General features: G+C 45.4%; 2 protein-coding genes across 2 annotated transcripts; both read right to left on the bottom strand.

The window, feature by feature from the left end:
• Positions 1-2,219: 2,219 nt before the first annotated feature.
• il21r.2 (interleukin 21 receptor, tandem duplicate 2) lies at positions 2,220-4,817 on the bottom strand (the record flags this gene model as incomplete). Its single annotated transcript, XM_079758703.1, has 6 exons — positions 4,658-4,817; positions 4,079-4,232; positions 3,867-3,966; positions 3,607-3,691; positions 3,043-3,394; positions 2,220-2,224 (listed from the first exon to the last, which is right to left on the bottom strand). Exons 3-6 carry the CDS (start codon positions 3,953-3,955, stop codon positions 2,220-2,222), a joined length of 531 nt encoding a protein of 176 aa, XP_079614829.1. The 5' UTR covers positions 3,956-3,966; positions 4,079-4,232; positions 4,658-4,817.
• Positions 4,818-6,818: 2,001 nt separating this feature from the next.
• Positions 6,819-17,751, bottom strand: il21r.1 (interleukin 21 receptor, tandem duplicate 1). Its single transcript, XM_079733982.1, has 9 exons — positions 17,612-17,751; positions 16,815-16,917; positions 16,191-16,296; positions 15,054-15,295; positions 14,425-14,552; positions 13,904-14,063; positions 13,044-13,137; positions 9,504-9,597; positions 6,819-8,429 (listed from the first exon to the last, which is right to left on the bottom strand). Exons 2-9 carry the CDS (start codon positions 16,876-16,878, stop codon positions 7,788-7,790), a joined length of 1,530 nt encoding a protein of 509 aa, XP_079590108.1. The 5' UTR covers positions 16,879-16,917; positions 17,612-17,751; the 3' UTR covers positions 6,819-7,787.
• Between the last annotated feature and the right edge of the window lie 426 nt (positions 17,752-18,177).

The following is an 18,177-nucleotide window of genomic DNA, read 5'->3' as shown; positions in this document are numbered from 1 at the left end:
GAGACAGCGTCCATATACCGCAGAACGAAAACGTCAATAACACAGTATGGTGAATTACGTCTATAGAGTCCACCACAAGACTACACTTTGTTGCTCAAATGTAAAATTACGCTCCACCTTGAGCCTCCCCAAATGTCTTGTGATATTGATATCCCCCCCTCCCCCCTGTGGACTGTTTTAGTTGTTTTACTTTTCTTATGTTTTGTGTGTATGCCAGCGGTTCCCAACCTTATTTGGGCTGTGACCCCATTTTGACATCAAAAATTTCTGGCGACCCAGGAGACTTTTTTTTTTTTTCTAGAATTAGTGTTTGAACATGTTTGTTATACTGTGAACAAATACAGAGTAGCCAGGATAAGTGCACAAATTGACAACTTCCCAAAGATGTCCGTTACATATGCAAGCAGGCACATTTTCTGCTGGTCACACAGAAAGTCGCAAAAATCCTTTTTTTTTAACATCCATGGAAAACGCCGACAGTTGTTTCTCAGCTTGAAAAACCGCTCCAACACGTTGCCTCTCGACAACCACCGTGCCTCTGCGTGAAATAGTACGCTCTCATATTCAGAGCCCATGTCGGCGCACGGTGTTGCAAACAGACGTGCAGGCAGAGAATGTGGCTTGATGTAATTCACCGTGGTTATGACCTGTTGCAGTATGTCTGCGATGGGCGCATTTTAGTTATGTTTTGAGCTTCTTCCTCCCCGCACATTGTTTTCACCATTTCGATGGCAGCTGGCCATATTAAAGTCTCAGCAATGCTATGCGGCTTCATATTCCTAGCAATAAGATAGCTCACCTCAAGAGATGCTTTCAGAACCCATTCACTAGCAGTCAGAGGCTTTTTGAAATACACTCGCTGCTTATTCAGCTCGGCAAATCTATTTTAGAAAAAAAGCTCTTGGTTTTTCGGCATGCTCTTTGTGTGTTGTCTCAAATCGTCTTTTGGGTTTGTTCGGCTTCATACTCTCGGCAGACGGGACCTTGCTACACAGCAGAAATTTCGGCTTCTCCTCGCTGCTTTCCATCACACTTGTAAATCCATACTGAATGAAACTTTGGTCGTATGTTCTCTGTCCCTTTGGTGTCTGTGCCACAGTTCCTCTTGGAACTGTCTTTGGAGGGACAGGGCCAGGCGGGTGAATAAATCTTTCCATTTTGTTTTAGTCTCTGACTGCAAGTTTGTGTTTACACTTTACAGATTTGAGCGGGAGCTCAAGTAATGTAACTGTGCAGTCACGTGATCGCGGCATTCAAAGACGCGCCAGCTCAGATATTTGCTGCATTTTATTTGAACTAGATTTATATTAGAGAATATGAAAGTATAGAAGACAGTTATGTACAATTATTTGTAGTTTTTTATTTAAAAAATAATATAAATATATAATTATTTTTTTAAATCAATTACTAGACATTTCATGAGAATTCCCAAACCGGCAAGTGTCAGCAACATCTTTGTCATTAAACGTTGCCAAGGTAACATGTGCTCTCGTTAAGTCGGAGTCGGAGGTGCTGAGAGAAAGTCTATATGATGACGTCTAAATAAATGCTGCGCAACATTCATGGTTTTCGTGTTAATATGGCCGGCAACATTTTACACCAGTTTTAGAATGTTTTACACTACAACAGACATGTTTAACACCAACTTGCTTAATGTCAAAGCAGCATAGTAGCCCACCAGATTCAGCTATGGACAGATCACACACGGAATGCAGGTTTATTTCTAATCAGAAGACGATTTATTATTGACAGAGTCACACCTACGCTATACGGGTAGCAACAGAACGAGGCACTTGAACTTAACACACACACACACACACACACACACACACACACACACACACACACACACACACACACACACACACACACACACTACTGTGTTTTTCCAGCTATGACTGAGGGGTCAAAGCCTAGGAATTGTACTTATTATAACTAACGTAACAATAGAGAAGTTCAACTTAACGTAAAAATAAATGAATACGTTTTAATTTCCAGAGCGCCTGGCTGGGAAGTCAAACTCCTTTGGCTGGCAGGGCTCTCTCCACCAACAGAGTTAATTGGGGGGCTGTCTGGCTACTGTTTTGAAGTTTGGCTATTTTGGGGCCAGTATTTAAGAAATCTGAAATTCGCTTCTGATGTTGCAATTTACCAGCGTACCATCCAATTGGATTAGAGCATAGCTCTATCGATCTTTCGCGCATGTGCTGCGTCATACGTCAGCCTACACAGACAATGTAAAAAGGGTGGATGTCAATATTTGAAACCAAAACCACATCTTTTTTGGTTTTAAACATCGCCATTTGTCCCATATGATCGTAAACATAGTATTCCATGCCATTTACTAACTGAAATAAGTCGCCGTGGGAAAGCTGAGCTTCGAACACATTCAGTGTAACGCCACAGTGTGTGTGGAAGGTCAGAGTGACGGTTAAGCTTTCCAGACCCCTATCTGAATCAGTTGGCTTACTGGCTCTTTAAACAAAAAGCACAGTAGAAAAAATAAGTAAAACAAAAACGATTAAAATGTACGACTTAAAATTTGCCTGAATAAGCACAATGAAGTCACTAGAGGGCGCCCTAATTCAACCTGGTCCATTTCACCACGAGTCAACCACAACGTAGAAAACTTTATTGACTTTTCTCCTGATTCACCCTGGTCTATTTAAACATGGATTAACCGCAATTTGAAATATTTATTGACCTTTCTCCTGATTCACCCTGGTCTATTTCACCACGGATCAACCACAACATAGAAAACTTTTACCCTCCTCCTGATTCACCCTGTTCCATTTCACCATGGATCAACCGCAATGTAGAAATCTTTATTGACCTTTCTCCTGATTCACCCTGGTCCATTTCACCACTGAGCTGCCTGCTTGTGGGTGCAGTAATCCCCGGGGCATGGGACAGAGCTCGGGAGGGGAGGGTGTGAACCTTGGTTCTGACCCTCCTCCTCCTCCTCCTCCTCCTCCTCCTCCCCCTCCTCCTCCTCCTCCTCCTCCTCCTCCTCCTCCTCCCCCTCCTCCTCCTCCCACCCACTTCCGGACTCCGCCTGGCTCGTATCCATGGAGACCGCCTCCGAAGCCTCTTCCACTCGGCAGAGCGGCGCGGCAGCGCCGGGAAACGCCACGTAGGACATGTCGGTGACCGCGGCGATGGCGATGGCGTGTGGGGGGGCGTGGGGGACGAAGGCCTTGGCGGCCCCCACGCCTGGAGCCATGATGTAGGACAGCGGGTCCTGGGGGGGCGACCGAGGCTGGGGGCTCAGCTGGGAGTTCTCCTCCAGCCCGTAATGGGCGGCGGCCCTGGGCGCCATGGTGATGCGTCGGGCGTTCACCTGGTCGTCTGGGTCAAAGGTCACCATGTAGGCTCCTGGGGACGACAGCCACTCCTGAGGAACACGACAGAGGTCAGAGGTCAGACAACATGCAACAGGAGGTCAGAATGGGTCCGGTGTGTGTGTGGTTCATGTGTGATCTGTAGAAATACCCATACACTCACAATCGCAATACCAACCAGACACACACAACACACAAACACACACGCACACACTCATCAAACACACATACACACACAAACACAGGATTTGTATTCTGTATTTACATGGAGGTTGCCTTCATAGTGGAGGAACAGTGGTTGAAAGTAGGATGCTGGTGAAGGCACTTGGAGCAGAGATTTCACCCTCAGCCTATGGGGGACATTGGTTCAAATCAAAGGGAAATCACATTTGACTGCATTTGCATTTTGAATGTCCTCCGCCTCATTCGAATGTCACTTCCGACAACAATGTAGTCTACAGTGACTTTCTAATGCTGAGCCACATTGAATAATGTGTGACATCATCCTGAATCTGGATGTGTTACCTTGTGGATGGGACGGAGAGCCACAGCAGGAGACCAGCAAACAAACACACCGGCAACAAGACGCCGGTGATCAATAGATACACACCCATCTGTGATTGGTCTTCATACAGACAAGGACAGATGGTTGGTAGGTCGGTAACTTATTACGGACACAAACAGGGCGACAGACATTTGTTATTCTGGGCCACCACTACTGTGACTGTCGCTCTCACCTTCTCCCCGTTGCCAACACACCGTCTCACTCCACTCACTCCGCTGGACTGCGTAGTCATAGTGTGAATTTACCCGGGCGCAATATTCACTACTCGGATCAAACTGAGAGTAATCGAGAGTTATCGATAGATTTCCGCCCTGAATCTGTGCAGACTAAAATTGTAAGAAAGAAAATGGTTCAGTTGTGTTCAGTTCATAGAAACGCTTCGAGACATAATCAGCACATATGTTATGAACTAATATGGGTCTTACTATGGGGGTTAATCTCACTCTAGGAATCTCACTCCATTGTAAGTGGAGTCAGAATTCCTGTAATTTATTTTAAAAAAAGCAACATAGTTATAGTTGTGCTTCAGATTTCTGAACTTGTAGATTGATATTTCCAGGGTATTATAGGTTTATACGATATGATATTGTGATATATCTCTGTAACGTGATGCTGAAGTTCATAAATCTGGAGCAGAACCACAACTATGTTATTACAACAATGTAGACTTAGAACACTTAGAATACATTACTGTGAAATTAAACTCCATATTCAACAGGCTTTTATGGAAACAAAAGTGTGTGAGCCTTACCTGGGAACCATGATCTGTCAAGAGCGAGACATTGTAGGATATTCTTTTGGTTGCGATATTTTGCTGCTTTTCATATCCGCTCTTCCAGGTGATGATGAAGCTATCCAAAGAGCTGTTGACCCTGACGTCTCTTGGAGAAATAGTTTGAACTGTAGATAGAAATCAATATTGTCTTGGTTCAAACGGGAACTATCACGCACGGCTATTTTGTAATAAAAGCAAGTAGAGCCTCATTGAGTGAGTGAAAATGTGGCATTCTGCAACATGGTGACGATCTCTCCCTCTCTGACCGGGTCTACCTGACTTCATGGGTTGGCCAATGGGCAGAGAGAGGCAGGCTCATCAGGTGATATAGGGGACCTGTGCTGAAGTCTATAAGTTCTGATGGTTTTTCAGTTGCTCTCTCTCTGATGTTCTCCTCCTTGTGCCACTCTTTGTTCCATTGTTTTAGGTTATCTCCAACTGCTGGTAGTTTAACTTCATCTCAGTGTGGTAATAAATCTCCCTGTCATAAACCACACCCTTCACAAACCCACACAATGCTTTGCGACTGAGGACCCCATTCATTGCTTAATGTTATAAATGTAAATGAAAACATTGGACATTTGACATCATTCTCTCTCAATCCAACATTAGTGGTTCCACCAGATGGAGTACCATCTACTATGGACACACACACACACACACACGCACACACACACACGGTTCCTCCTTACTACATACTGCAATCGGATGGCTTAAACTGGAGTATTTCATAGCAGGCAGATGAATTGCAGGATTGTACACCGTATTTGTAGTACGCCATGGGAATCTCTCCTGTGTTGAATTGACAGCGGGACTGGTTTCCCTCAAACCGGCACTCAAATTGTGCCCCAACAGGAGGTCTAAAATAAAAAAAGGAATTCATTTATATAAAGTTTAGAATCATCTAAAGATTTGGTAATGCTACATCAACTGCAATTACATTGTTCTTGCGAGAATTAACCAGCGGTCTGTGTTTTTGGCTTCTCCTGGTTTGTCCGTGTTGTTCAGAACACAGCTTACGTTGTACAAGTAATCAGAGACGCAGAAAAGCCCATCTGAGGAGGAAGAAGAGGAAGAATCTGTAGCCTTCATCCATCATTTGATGAGCATCACGTTGCATAGCAACTCAAGCAGAAACACAAAACAGTCAGTAGCCTATGGACTTTTAAGCATTAGTAAGGGCACCTCGCCTGGGGCAATTGTCTTTAGTGAAACAGCCTGTTGTCAAGCACAGCAGCAAGAGAGGGAGCAACGCCATCTGTGAACACACGTCATGTGACACAATATGTCTTCTGCCCGCGCATTGTGATGGGCATCCTATGCTTTCAGGAGGTCCAGGTCGAGAACATTCCCAAAATGTCTGAAACATTTCCAACAATGTATCAAGGTAAAGTAACATAATGGTAAAAGACAAAACGATACAATCACAGTATAAATGTATGGCCTTTAAATTGTACGAAATTTTGGGTTATACGCTCCCGTAACGCACAACATGTAATCGCTGGGGCGAACAAAACATGAACAATCATCGCAAAATTAAAATAATGAAATGTTGCTGCCGTGGCTACAGCTGAATAACTTACCAGGAAGAGTATCGTCGGAGTACTAATTCATTTTGATGAAAAAGTGAATGAAGCATACATTGCCCTTATATCACGATGACAACTTCATGGTTATCCAGTCAGAAGTAGACGATTACTATCTGATACGGTCGTCGTCAGCAGCTTGTGGTTGTGGTTGAATCATACTCATGTAGATGTGTTAAAGTTTCCTGGGAAACTTTGATTGATAAAGATTTTGGATTTTACTGTGAAGGGTTGAACCTCTGATTAAATACATGAATCATATAAACCGACTCAGAGCTGCTGATCAGCATATGTTCCCCTATTCACCACAGAAACAAAACACATGTAGTGTAGTACTACTATTGTAAAATCGATCTCACATTATAACCACAGTATGTACTTATACTGCAGCAGTTAGGTAACTATTTAAAGCTATAATAAACTGTGCATTTAGTTTATTGAGGTAAAGCATTATGAAAAAAGTTGCATGCACAATAAAGCATTAAAACAAATTGCCCCACGCTTCGTGCACATTTTTCTTTTCCCTCTTAAGTTAAGCCCCTGATGTTTCAGAAACACCGCTGCAGGAGAGAGAGCCCCGCATAGGGACCCCAGAAGAGAGAAGAGATGGAGGTGGAGGAGAGTGATACAATCTAGAGAGAGATGGAGGTGGAGATTAGGGTGAAGACAGAGAGAGATGGGAGGTGGAGATTAGGGTGAAGACAGAGAGAGATGGAGGTGGAGATTAGGGTGAAGACAGAGAGGAGGTGGAGGTGGAGATGAACGTGGGAGATGAGGTAAAGAAGAAGGTGCCACATCATCATTTTATTGATAGAATACCTAGCTGTCTGTCTGACTACCTAGTTGCGTATAGAGTATGAACAAGAAAAAGCGGAATGCAAAATACAATAAATGTTTTTTTTAAACAAAATTTAAAAATACAATTCAATGAAAACACAAGATGCAGACTTAAACACTGCTTCACCCTGATTGGTTCAACCATGGGAACAGACTCTTATGCCCCACAAACCACACTGATGTACGTCATTCGGTCCCCTTGCACCGTTGCGGATGTGATGAACGCTAATTAAAAGCCAACAGGAAGCCAGTGCAGGGATCTCATCACTTGAGTAATGTGGTCTGCCTGCCTCGTCTTAATTTGAACTCCATCGGTGGCTTCCTGTGTGTGAGAGGGCGCTGTCTACAGCTATTTGAGAGAGCTGTTTACACGGCATTACAGCTGCTTAGCCCTGCTTAGAAATAAAGCATGGATCAGTTCTTTAAAGGTCTTGTCTGGACACCAACCCGTTAATTCTTGCCATTTTCTTTAAAGGTGATAGAAGGCAGATTTTGGTTCACAACTTATCATACAAAATAGGGTACGAGTTTAAGTTTTTAAGTTCCAAGTGGACTGTGGCTGTTCCTTAATTACATCTAGTGAAGACTGGTCAGCGAGCGAGCGCGCACACACACACACACACACACACACCCGCCCCCCCACCCCAGACTGCATGTGTGTGGGGGTCAGGGGGGGCGCCCCACTAGGCCTCGTAGTTCTGGCTCTGGCATGCAGGAGGCGGCGGCTGCTGGTTGGTCATCCACTGCCGGACGTAGTTGGACTTGCCGCGGCCGTCGGGGGGGAAGAAGCCCGCCTCCACCACGGCGTCACGCTCCGAGAAGACGGGACTGCTGCAGGCCGACTCGCCGAAGCCGCTGTCCACCGTGTCCAGGTCCACGCGGGGGTAGTCGTCGTCCCAGGGGTCCGGCCCCCCCGCCGGGGACGGCAGCGGGGCCGGGCTCGACGCCTCGGCGGGACCGTCGCCTCCCTCCTCCGCGCCCGGCGCCGGTGGCCCCGCCCCTCTGGCGGGGCCACGCCCGCGGATCTCGGGGGGGCCCTCGTCGCCCTCGGCCCCCGACAGGACCACCACAGTGCGGAGGGAGAGGAGACCGGAGACGGCGCCGAGCCGTTCCCCCGGCTGGCGCCCCCGGGCGTGGAACTCACCGCCGCCGCCTTCCTCCTCCTCCTCCTCCTCCTCCTCCTCCTCCTCCTCCTCCCCATCTCTCCTCATGTGGTTGTCCTGGGGACTAAGCAGGAGCAGCTTCAGGTCGCCGGCTGGGACGGCCGCGGGCGCGGGCGCCACCCTCAGCACCTCCGCCTCGCTGAACGCTGGATGAACCCAATCCTGCAGCAGAGGACGACCGGCAACATGAACACAAGCCCGTCGCCGCTAACCCGAAGGTCGCTGGTTCGATCCCCGGCCCCTCCTAGCCGAGCGTCGAGGTGTCCCTGAGCGAGACGCCTCGCCCTGACCGCTCCCGACCAGCTGGCTGTCGCCCGGCGTGGATGACTCCGCCGTCAGTGGGTGAATGTGTGCGTGAATGGGTGAGTGTTGGGCCATGTTGTGAAGTGCTTTGAGTGGCCACCGGTTAGAAAAGCGCTGTATAAATGCAGTCCATTTACAATTCTGTTCCAAAAGTTCATGGCGATGGTGTCCTTTGACTGCACCTCTAAACTAATCATCTGCCACTGGTTGAGTAGCAGAACAGAATGGCACCACTGGGCTTCAGTCTCAGACACCCACATCTAGTAACCTAGGAGATAATCGCTAATTATCCAAACACTGGATTACCGTAAGGACGGAAGCGTGATGGAGGATATAACGTTACCCTGCGACATCCTGTCGGTTCAGTATCTCAAGACATGGGGTCAGCCCACTCAAAGATTCAACGATAGCGCCACTCAACAACATGTTTTTTTTTAATTTAAAAAAGTAAAGAAGCATGTCATTAGTCTCTGGATCAGTTGAAAAGCAATGACTTAAGAACTATTCAGATGAGTTACATTGAATGGAATTAGAAACCATGTGTTAATTATGAGGTTTCTTGTCACGATACTGAGATAGTAAGAGAATGCAAATGAGCATGGCACAATAGCAAGGGATACAATAAATACATAAATACATTCATAAATAACTACGGGCTTTATGCAGTCAGTTAGAATAGGACACAACTGTAACAACATAGAAATTATACCATCAAACCTTATGACTTACGGACCCACACGTCATATTAAAGGTCGGATTACGAAATTACAGATAAGCGACCGCAAATAAAAGCCCCTGTCACCGTGGAACATCTCATATCCTGCGGAAATCCCAAGTTCAACATCAGTCAATTAATTGACGCCCCCTGCTGGACAAACCGGAGAAATACAGAAGCTGAATCTCGGTGATTTAATAGACTGCGTTTTCTCTTACCTTGAAGTTCCCATCATATTTGTCGCGAAGGGGCTTGAAAAACGGGCTTGGGTCAGGGATGAACATTAGGAACTGGACTTTCTTCGTAAAAAATCTAAAGGAGAGTGCACAAATATTTGTCAATCCTTTGCACTTGGACTACATAGGCTTTATTAACAGGAATCAGCGTCATAATAAAAATACATCAACAAAATTGATTAGCCTACTTTTAATAACAGAGACCCATATTGGCTTGATTCCTCAAAACAGCTATCATTAGCTTTAATATCTTAAGTAAATTCCAGAAGGCATGGTGTGTAATAAAACGTTATGAACCTAAATCTTAAATCCAGTGCCCAGATAAGGTTTCAAAGAGCCTTTACATGAGCTTTTTTAGGGTTGAACCAGGAGACAAAGCTAAAATACATTTATATTATATCAGCAACATTTAAATGGAGGGAAGGCCATTTGGAGAAAGAAGCCAGAGTAGGCTAGATTTCAAAGTTATCCAACTTTAAAACTGTCTCGCTCAGTGACTGCAGAGAGAGAGCCCGCAGGTACATAGGTAGACAGACAGGTAGATAGGTAGTCAGACAGTCAGCTAGGTAGACAGACAGGTAGATAAGTAGACAGACAGGCAACTAGGTAGTCAGACAGACAGCTAGGTATTCAGACAGACAGCTAGGTAGACAGACAGACAGCTAGGTAGACAGACAGGTAGATAGGCAGACAGGTAGACAGGTAGCTGGGTAGACAGACAGGTAGCTAGGTAGTCAGACAGACAGCTAGGTAGACAGACAGCTAGGTAGACAGACAGGTAGATAGGCAGACAGGTAGCTGGGTAGACAGACAGGTAGCTAGGTAGTCAGACAGACAGCTAGGTAGACAGACAGGTAGATAGGCAGACAGGTAGCTGGGCAGACAGACAGGTAGCTAGGTAGTCAGACAGACAGCTAGGTAGACAGACAGGTAGATAGGCAGACAGGTAGATGGGTAGACAGACAGGTAAGCCACCCAACCACTTTAGTCAGGCTAAATTGAGCCATTGGATTATACAGGACTGCCAAAGCCACAGATGCCGGACATATTTATTTTTTAGCAGCGCATTCTCGCGGGATCTTTGGGGGCGGCGGGATTCCCCTTTCGCGGTTAGTCAGAAGCCGCGGGGGCTTCAGCACCCGACCACCCAACGCCACCGCTGGAAACTTCTGAACCACACTTCAAAGAAAGGTTTAAGCACCCTGCTGAGAGGAAATCCGTGAGAAGAGAAAGTAAACGGGCAACGTTTATTGGAACTGGCTGAGGCGGCACTGAAAGATGAGTTTAACTTCAGCTGATTTCACCTTTGTGTTTGATCTATGTAATAATCTGCCTTAATGTTTTCATTTAATGTCTTACAGTTCTCTTATATATATATGCATATATATATATATATATATATATATATATATATATACACAGTGGGGCAAAAAAGTATTTAGTCAGCCACCAATTGTGCAAGTTCTCCCACTTAAAAAGATGAGAGAGGCCTGTAATTTTTATCATAGGTATACCTCAGCTATGAGAGACAAAATTTAAAAAAAAAAATCTAGAAAATCATATTGTCTGATTATTAAAGAATTTATTTGCAAATTATGGTGGAAAATAAGTATTTGGTCAATAACAAAAGGTCATCTCAATACTTTGTTACATGCGCTTTGTTGGCAATGACAGAGGTCAAACGTTTTCTGTAAGTCTTTACAAGGTTTTCACACACTATTTTGGCTATTTTGGTATTTTGGCCCATTCCTCCATGCAGATCTCCTCTAGAGCAGTGATGTCTTTGGGCCTTCGCTGGGCAACACAGACTTTCAACTTCCTCAAAAGATTTTCTATGGGGTTGAGATCTGGAGACTGGCTAGGCCACTCCAGGACCTTGAAATGCTTCTTACGAAGCCACTCCTTCGTTGCCCGGGCGGTGTGTTTGGGGTTATTGTCATGCTGAAAGACCCAGCCACGTTTCATCTTCAGTGCCCTTGCTGATGGAAGGAGGTTTTCACTCAAAATCTCACGATACATGGCCCCATTCATTCTTTCCGTCACACGGATCAGACGTCCTGGTCCCCTGGCAGAAAAACAGCCCCAAAGCATGATGTTTCCACCCCATGCTTCACTGTAGGTATGGTGTTCTTTGGATGCAACTCAGCATTCTTTCTCCTCCAAACACGACGAGTTGAGTTTTTACCATAAAGTTCTATTTTGGTTTCATCTGACCATATGACATTCTCCCAATCCTGTTCTGGATCATCCAAATGCTCTCTAGCAAACTTCAAACGGGCCCGGACATGCACTGGCTTTAGCAGGGGGACACGTCTGGCACTGCAGGATTTGAGTCCCTGGCGGCGTAGTGTGTTAGTGATGGTAGCCTTTGTTACTTTGGTCCCAGCTCTCTGGAGGTCATTCACTAGGTCCCCCCGTGTGGTTCTGGGATTTTTGTTCACCGTTCTTGTGATCATTTTGACCCCACAGGGTGAGATCTTGCGTGCAGCCCCAGATCGAGGGAGATTTTCAGTGGTCTTGTATGTATTCCATTTCCTAATAATTGCTCCCACAGTTGATTTCTTCACACCAAGCTGCTTACCTATTGCAAATTCAGACTTTCCAGCCTGGTGCAGGTCTACAATTGTGTTTCTGGTGTCCTTTGACAGCTCTTTGGTCTTGGCCATAGTGGAGTTTGGAGTGTGACTGTTTGAGGTTGTGGACAGGTGTCTTTTATACTGATAAGGAGTTCAAACAGGTGCCATTAATACAGGTAACGAGTGGAGGACAGAGGAGCCTCTTAAAGAAGAAGTTACAGGTCTGTGACAGCCAGAAATCTTGCTGGTTTGTAGGTGACCAAATACTTATTTTCCACCATAATTTGCAAATAAATTCTTAAAAAATCAGACAATGTGATTTTCTGGATTTTTTTTTTTCATTTTGTCTCTCATAGCTGAGGTTTACCTATGATGAAAATTACAGGCCTCTCTCGTCTTTTTAAGTGGGAGAACTTGCACAATTGGTGACTGACTAAATATTTTTTTTTCCCCACTGTATATATGTGTGGGTGTGTGTGTGTGTGTGTGTGTGTGTGTGCGTTTGTGTGTCCATGTGTCCATATGTCTGTGTGTCTAGCTATCCATGGTCAGTGTGTCAGGTTGTCTATGTGTCCGTGTGTGTGGTCAGTGTGTCACTGTATGTATGGGTCAGTGAGTCACTGTGTCTATGGGTCATGCGTGTCTATGTGTCTGTGTGTCTGTGTTTCCGTGATCAATGTGTCACTGTGTCTATGGGTGCAGTCGGCCCTGCTTGCTTGGAAGTCTTGATCAGCGTGAGAACTCATCAGCGTGAGAAGTCATCAACCGGAAAGCAAAACAAATGTGTTTCTATATTTAACAAGGAGTCTGATAACTGACACAAATCAATAATCAAACGATTCGTCAAGAAGCGATGGCGATGATTAAACCTTGTTGCTTATCGTCAACATCAGCTCAAACACCAGCTCAGTTAACACACGTTACGCTGACATGGTCGGGTACTCACGGCTTTGAGACGTAACAGAGGGCGATGACACAGAGGAGGGTGGGGACGGCGACACAGAGGAACAGCCGGATCTCTCCGCCTAGCGGCACAAGGACTGCACCACAACACAAACAGTTATCTACTTTGTAATGTGCAAACATCGCACTGACATGTTCCATATTCAGTGTTTCATGTGCCCCCCATACCTGCCACCCTTCAGTGACATGTTCTTGTACGTGTATATCGCTGTGTGTATATGGGTGTGTTTGGCACTGTTTGGTGGCTGGAGGCCAAAGCATTAGTTAGAAGACAGCGATATCTTCTGGAGCTGTCCCGATTACCGACACCAGTATCACAAATGCCTCCGATACTGCCTAAAATTCAGTTTTGAGTATCGGCGAGTTAGCAAGTCTAAACGCTGATCCGATACCACCACATGACTAGCTTATCTACTACACAGGCAAAGAACATCACAAACACTTTGTAGTTATGCCATGTTCGTTAACGATCGGAGGTGGAAGGTCGGAATGGGAAACGCGTCGTCTCCGACCTATGTGCGTTCCAGCTACCAAGTTGGAACATCGGGAACATCTAGTTCTTCAAAAATATTCGTTCGACAGTAAGTGAACCGACTATCCCTCGCTGTCACCGTAAGAGAACCCTTCAATAAGAACAAGTGCTACACACATAGTTACAATGCTAGAAGCTCTATCGGTATATACTCGGTATCTGCTGATACGCAAGTTCAGAAATCGGAATCGGTATCGGGAAGGAAAAAAACATTATCTGAACATCGGTACGGCTTTATCTTTGTGTATGTGCTTGTATTCTGCACTGTTTAGTGGCTGGAGGCCGAAGCGTGAGTCGGACCGCAGCTGTACCTTCCGTGAGGTCCACTGGGGGGCTCCAGGCACTCCAGGGCCCCTGCAGGTGGGACTCGGGGCAGTGGCAGGCCTGGACTTCGGCCTGGGAGCGGCGGGCGGGGAGCAGTGTGGAGGCGTCCATCGCCAGGTACTGGTGGCGCAGTTCCAAACTGCGGACCTACGGGGAGACGGAGGAGAGACGAACAAACGAACAGACAGACAAACAGACAAACAATCAGACAAACAGACAGACAAACAGAGACAGGAGCAAACGAACAAGATCGACGTACAGAAACAAAGAAGGAGAAAAACAAAAGAAAGAAAGAAAGAAATGGATTCAAAAATATTCACACACTCATTTTGGAAGACAATTGGTTTCCAGGACAGCCGACAACGTGTGTGAGTGAGTGAGTGGGTGCGTTGGTCTGTGCGTGCGTGCATGTGCGCGTGTGTGTGTGCATGTGTGTGTGTGTGTGTGTCTGTATGTGTGTGTGTGTTGTTTTGTGTGTTGGTTTATGTGTGTGCTTGCGTGTGCGTACCTGGGTGGGGTCTCTGATCCGAACCCTGTAACTCAGACAGATGTCCTTGTGGCTTTCCACCTCCCAGGTGAGGTTCACACTCCCTCCATGGTGCGTCACACGCAGGTTCGACGGCGGCAGCGTCTTCACTGGGGACGCAAAGTGGACACACTCAGCTCGCCGGCTGGTAACACGATCTTAATGGGAAAGCCACTGGATCTCGACCCCCCAAACCCAAAGGTTCTGGGTTCGAACCCCATTGACTCCATGCCTAACCTAAAGACATCCTTGAGCATAACGCCCCTACTTCACAAAGTGCTAGTTGGTAAATGGACTGCATTTATACAGCTCTTTCCTAACCAGTGGCCACTCAAAGCACTTTACAACATTGCCTAACATTCACCCATTCATGGACACATTCACACACCGACGGCGGAGTCAGCCACGCAGGGTGACAGCCAGCTCGTCGGGAGCAGTCAGGGTGAGGTGCCTCGCTCAGGGACACCTCGACACTCTAGGCAGGAGGAGCCAGGGATGGAACCAGCAACCTTCTGGCTACCAGCCAACCTGCTCTACCTCCTGAGCCACATGCCTCCCACGTGCTCAATCGCGACGTTCTTCAGAGTTCGATAAGGTTCACCGATGCTCACCTATATCGGCCAGAAGCCAGGAGTTCGATTCCACCCCTCCAGCCGTGGGGGCCCCCAGAGGGTCGGTGGAGGGCCCCAGATGGTCCTTTGGGGGCCCCAGCGGGTCAATGACTCTCACAGTGCACACTGTATCCGTGGAGGCGATCTTGGAGAGGTTCTCAGGATGCATCTGGCAGCTGGACTCAGGAGGCCGGAGCTCACAGCTGGCGAGGATCTCCACGTACTTGCCCCTATACTCGTCACTACACACAAACACACGCACACGCACGCGTACACACCCACACACACATCATCGTCTTCATCGCCATCAACACGTGTGGGTTAAATGTGTCACTTTCGTTATCATCATCATTTTGCATGAGTCTTCTTTCTGAAGGCCTCCCTGTGCTCGCGGAGAAGATTTTACCCCAGACGTTTTCACACCTCTGTTATTTAACCTCCCTCCTTTTCACAGATACGTTCAGGTGTCCTGTGATGATCACCATTTGCTCTCTCTTCAAAAGAGAAACTGCCTGAGCAATTGTATGTGTTTCCTGTTAAATATTATCTTATTACGTCTGTGTATGTTCAATGTTCAATCTGCTCAAACAGTTCCTTGAAAAGAACTGTTCAGCAGTAGCCTAGCTTCTTCTGGATTTCCAATAAACAATGATGACAAAATCCCATAGAGAAGTGAGACAGGAGCTTCTGCTTTAAAGAGCTATTACTGAAACATCTGGCTGCTTACATCACTCTAGACTGGGGCTTGCATGACCTCTCAGAGGCCGAACAAGAAGTGAACTCACTAATCACGTGTGGTGTACCATCAGATGGCACACCACACCACACCACATCACATTTAGATAAATCATAGTCTGGTTCTATTTTTCTAGATTCTATTTTATTCAATATGTATTACTTAGTCACTAAGGCCCATGCCATGTCGCAATAATTCCACTGTCCAGAATGACCGTGTGTGTTTTTTATTGTGCCCTTGAGACGTGAAAAATCCCACTTGAACTTGGATTCTCTTTGACGGATCAATTAATCAAACACACCGGCCAGCGATTCCCAGCCAATAAATTTGGGTAACTAACTGAAGAGAAGACATCCTTCTTCCATCCCCCACTGATTGGCCCAACTCAACAGTTGATTTACCTGCAATTTGCTTCCAGCCCAATAGTGCTCGGAGGTACGTTGGCGCACTCGCACTCCAGGTATCGCTCATAGTCGGTGGTGCAGGTGATGTTACAGAGACACGTGACTGAAACACCAAAAAAGAACATCTGTTTAACGTGCTTCATGTGCAGAATTCAAACCACAGGACACTGGTTGTGAGTTGGCTGCTCAACCAAGACCGTGAGAAACGTGCGTATCGGTGTTGTCGGTGTTTGACCTAAATTCACTAAACTGATATCTGTAATTCAGTTTTGCCTATAGTCAAAGCTGAACTACAGATATCTCTATCTGTTGTTTCGACTAGTCACAATTACGTTACAGATATCTTGAATGAAAATTCCAGCTATTCAAAATGTAATTACGACTAGTCAGAATGACGCTGTTGATATCTACAATGTTAATTCCGGATAGTCAAACTTAGTTGATAAATGACAATTCGGCCTGCCATAGTTGTCAGTCGTGTCGCCTGTAGGCCTAGCCAAATCAAGCATATTGGACTGAGAATCTACAATCATGTGGACTTAAACCTGGTTTAAAGGGTATCGGTTTCTAATCCTTTTTTAGGATAGCGACACAAAATGAGTTGAATGATGAAAGTCCTACCGTCTCTGATGCAGAAACACAACAGATCCCAGAACAGAACCCAGTAGAATAATTGGACTGCCATTCCAACAGTTAAGCCGACTTGTCATCCATACGTGAACAGCTGAAAATACAACAAAGGCGTTATACTTAAATATATGACAAAATATATTGTATAATATTATTCTCTCTTTCACTAAATATATATATATATATATATATATATATATATATATATATATATATATAGCGAGAGAGAATAATATTATACATATAATACAAATGAATATTATACACAATATATTTTGTCAAGAATAATATTAGAAAAAAATATATAAAATAGCCACAATAAACATATTGTGTCTATCCTCTCTCTCTCTAATATATATATATATATATATATATATATATATAGAGAGAGAGAGAGAGCGATTAAACAACATATTTTGTCTTGACAAATTGTAGGCCTATTTAAAAAAGAACAACACACAGGCTATCACGATGGGAAAATCACTTGAAACAGTACGAAAAAGTATCTTAGAATGTTATCTCAGCTATCTCCTTATCATGGTATCGGTGTGTCCGAGCACCGAACCCATAACCTCCTGCAGCGATCAGGAGGATGTGGTGAGATGGAAGCGAGGCGCACAAAGTAACCTCATCTCTCTCTAAAGTCTCACATTATGCACCATCAGTACATCAGACACAAAGTGGGGAGTCAAGACTGAAGTATAAAGGCATTTGTTTTATTCACTTCATCAGACGTAAGTTAAGCGTTCAAAACAAACAGTGGCAGATCGTAAGTCAGTAGACCTTACCTGAGGTCCTTGTGGCTTGGATGTACAAGAAACACTTCGCAAAGTCTGCTCTGAGTCATCGCACCAGGGGGCCCCGATCAGCCGCAGGCCGCCCACAGTGCTACTAAACACCAACTCTCTTCCTCTAGCCTCATGCACGCAGTGTCAAGCCAGGGGCTTATGAGCGTTGGTGGGCTATGGTCTGGTTCACACAAACAGGCTGTAAGCTCCACCTCGTTCCACGCGGCGCCTGAGTGTCGTCTATACATGGTCCAAAAATATATTTAGATCCCGTTTGATATTCTCTATACCGTTTACGTGCAAATGATTCCACTTTTGCAAACGTTTTTAATTTATGATTTGCCTCCACATCCAGTGTAGAAAACAGAATAGGCAAAGTAGGCTATAAATACAAAACAAGATAGGCATACATTAACTCAATGCTGCGGGATGATTGGGGGTCATCAGAAAAACATTTTAAATAAAAAGGAAGCTGAAAATGATAAAGCTAAATATTGATATCTTGTCAGCGATTCCATTTCACACAAAGATATACTGAAGCAGCATCACTCAGACGCCCATCGTCT

The sequence above is a fragment of the Pollachius pollachius genome, assembly GCF_949987615.1.
Source record: "Pollachius pollachius genome assembly, chromosome: 1".
Classification (NCBI taxonomy): Eukaryota; Metazoa; Chordata; class Actinopteri; order Gadiformes; family Gadidae; genus Pollachius; species Pollachius pollachius.
This window is presented reverse-complemented; position numbering and strand designations above follow the sequence as displayed.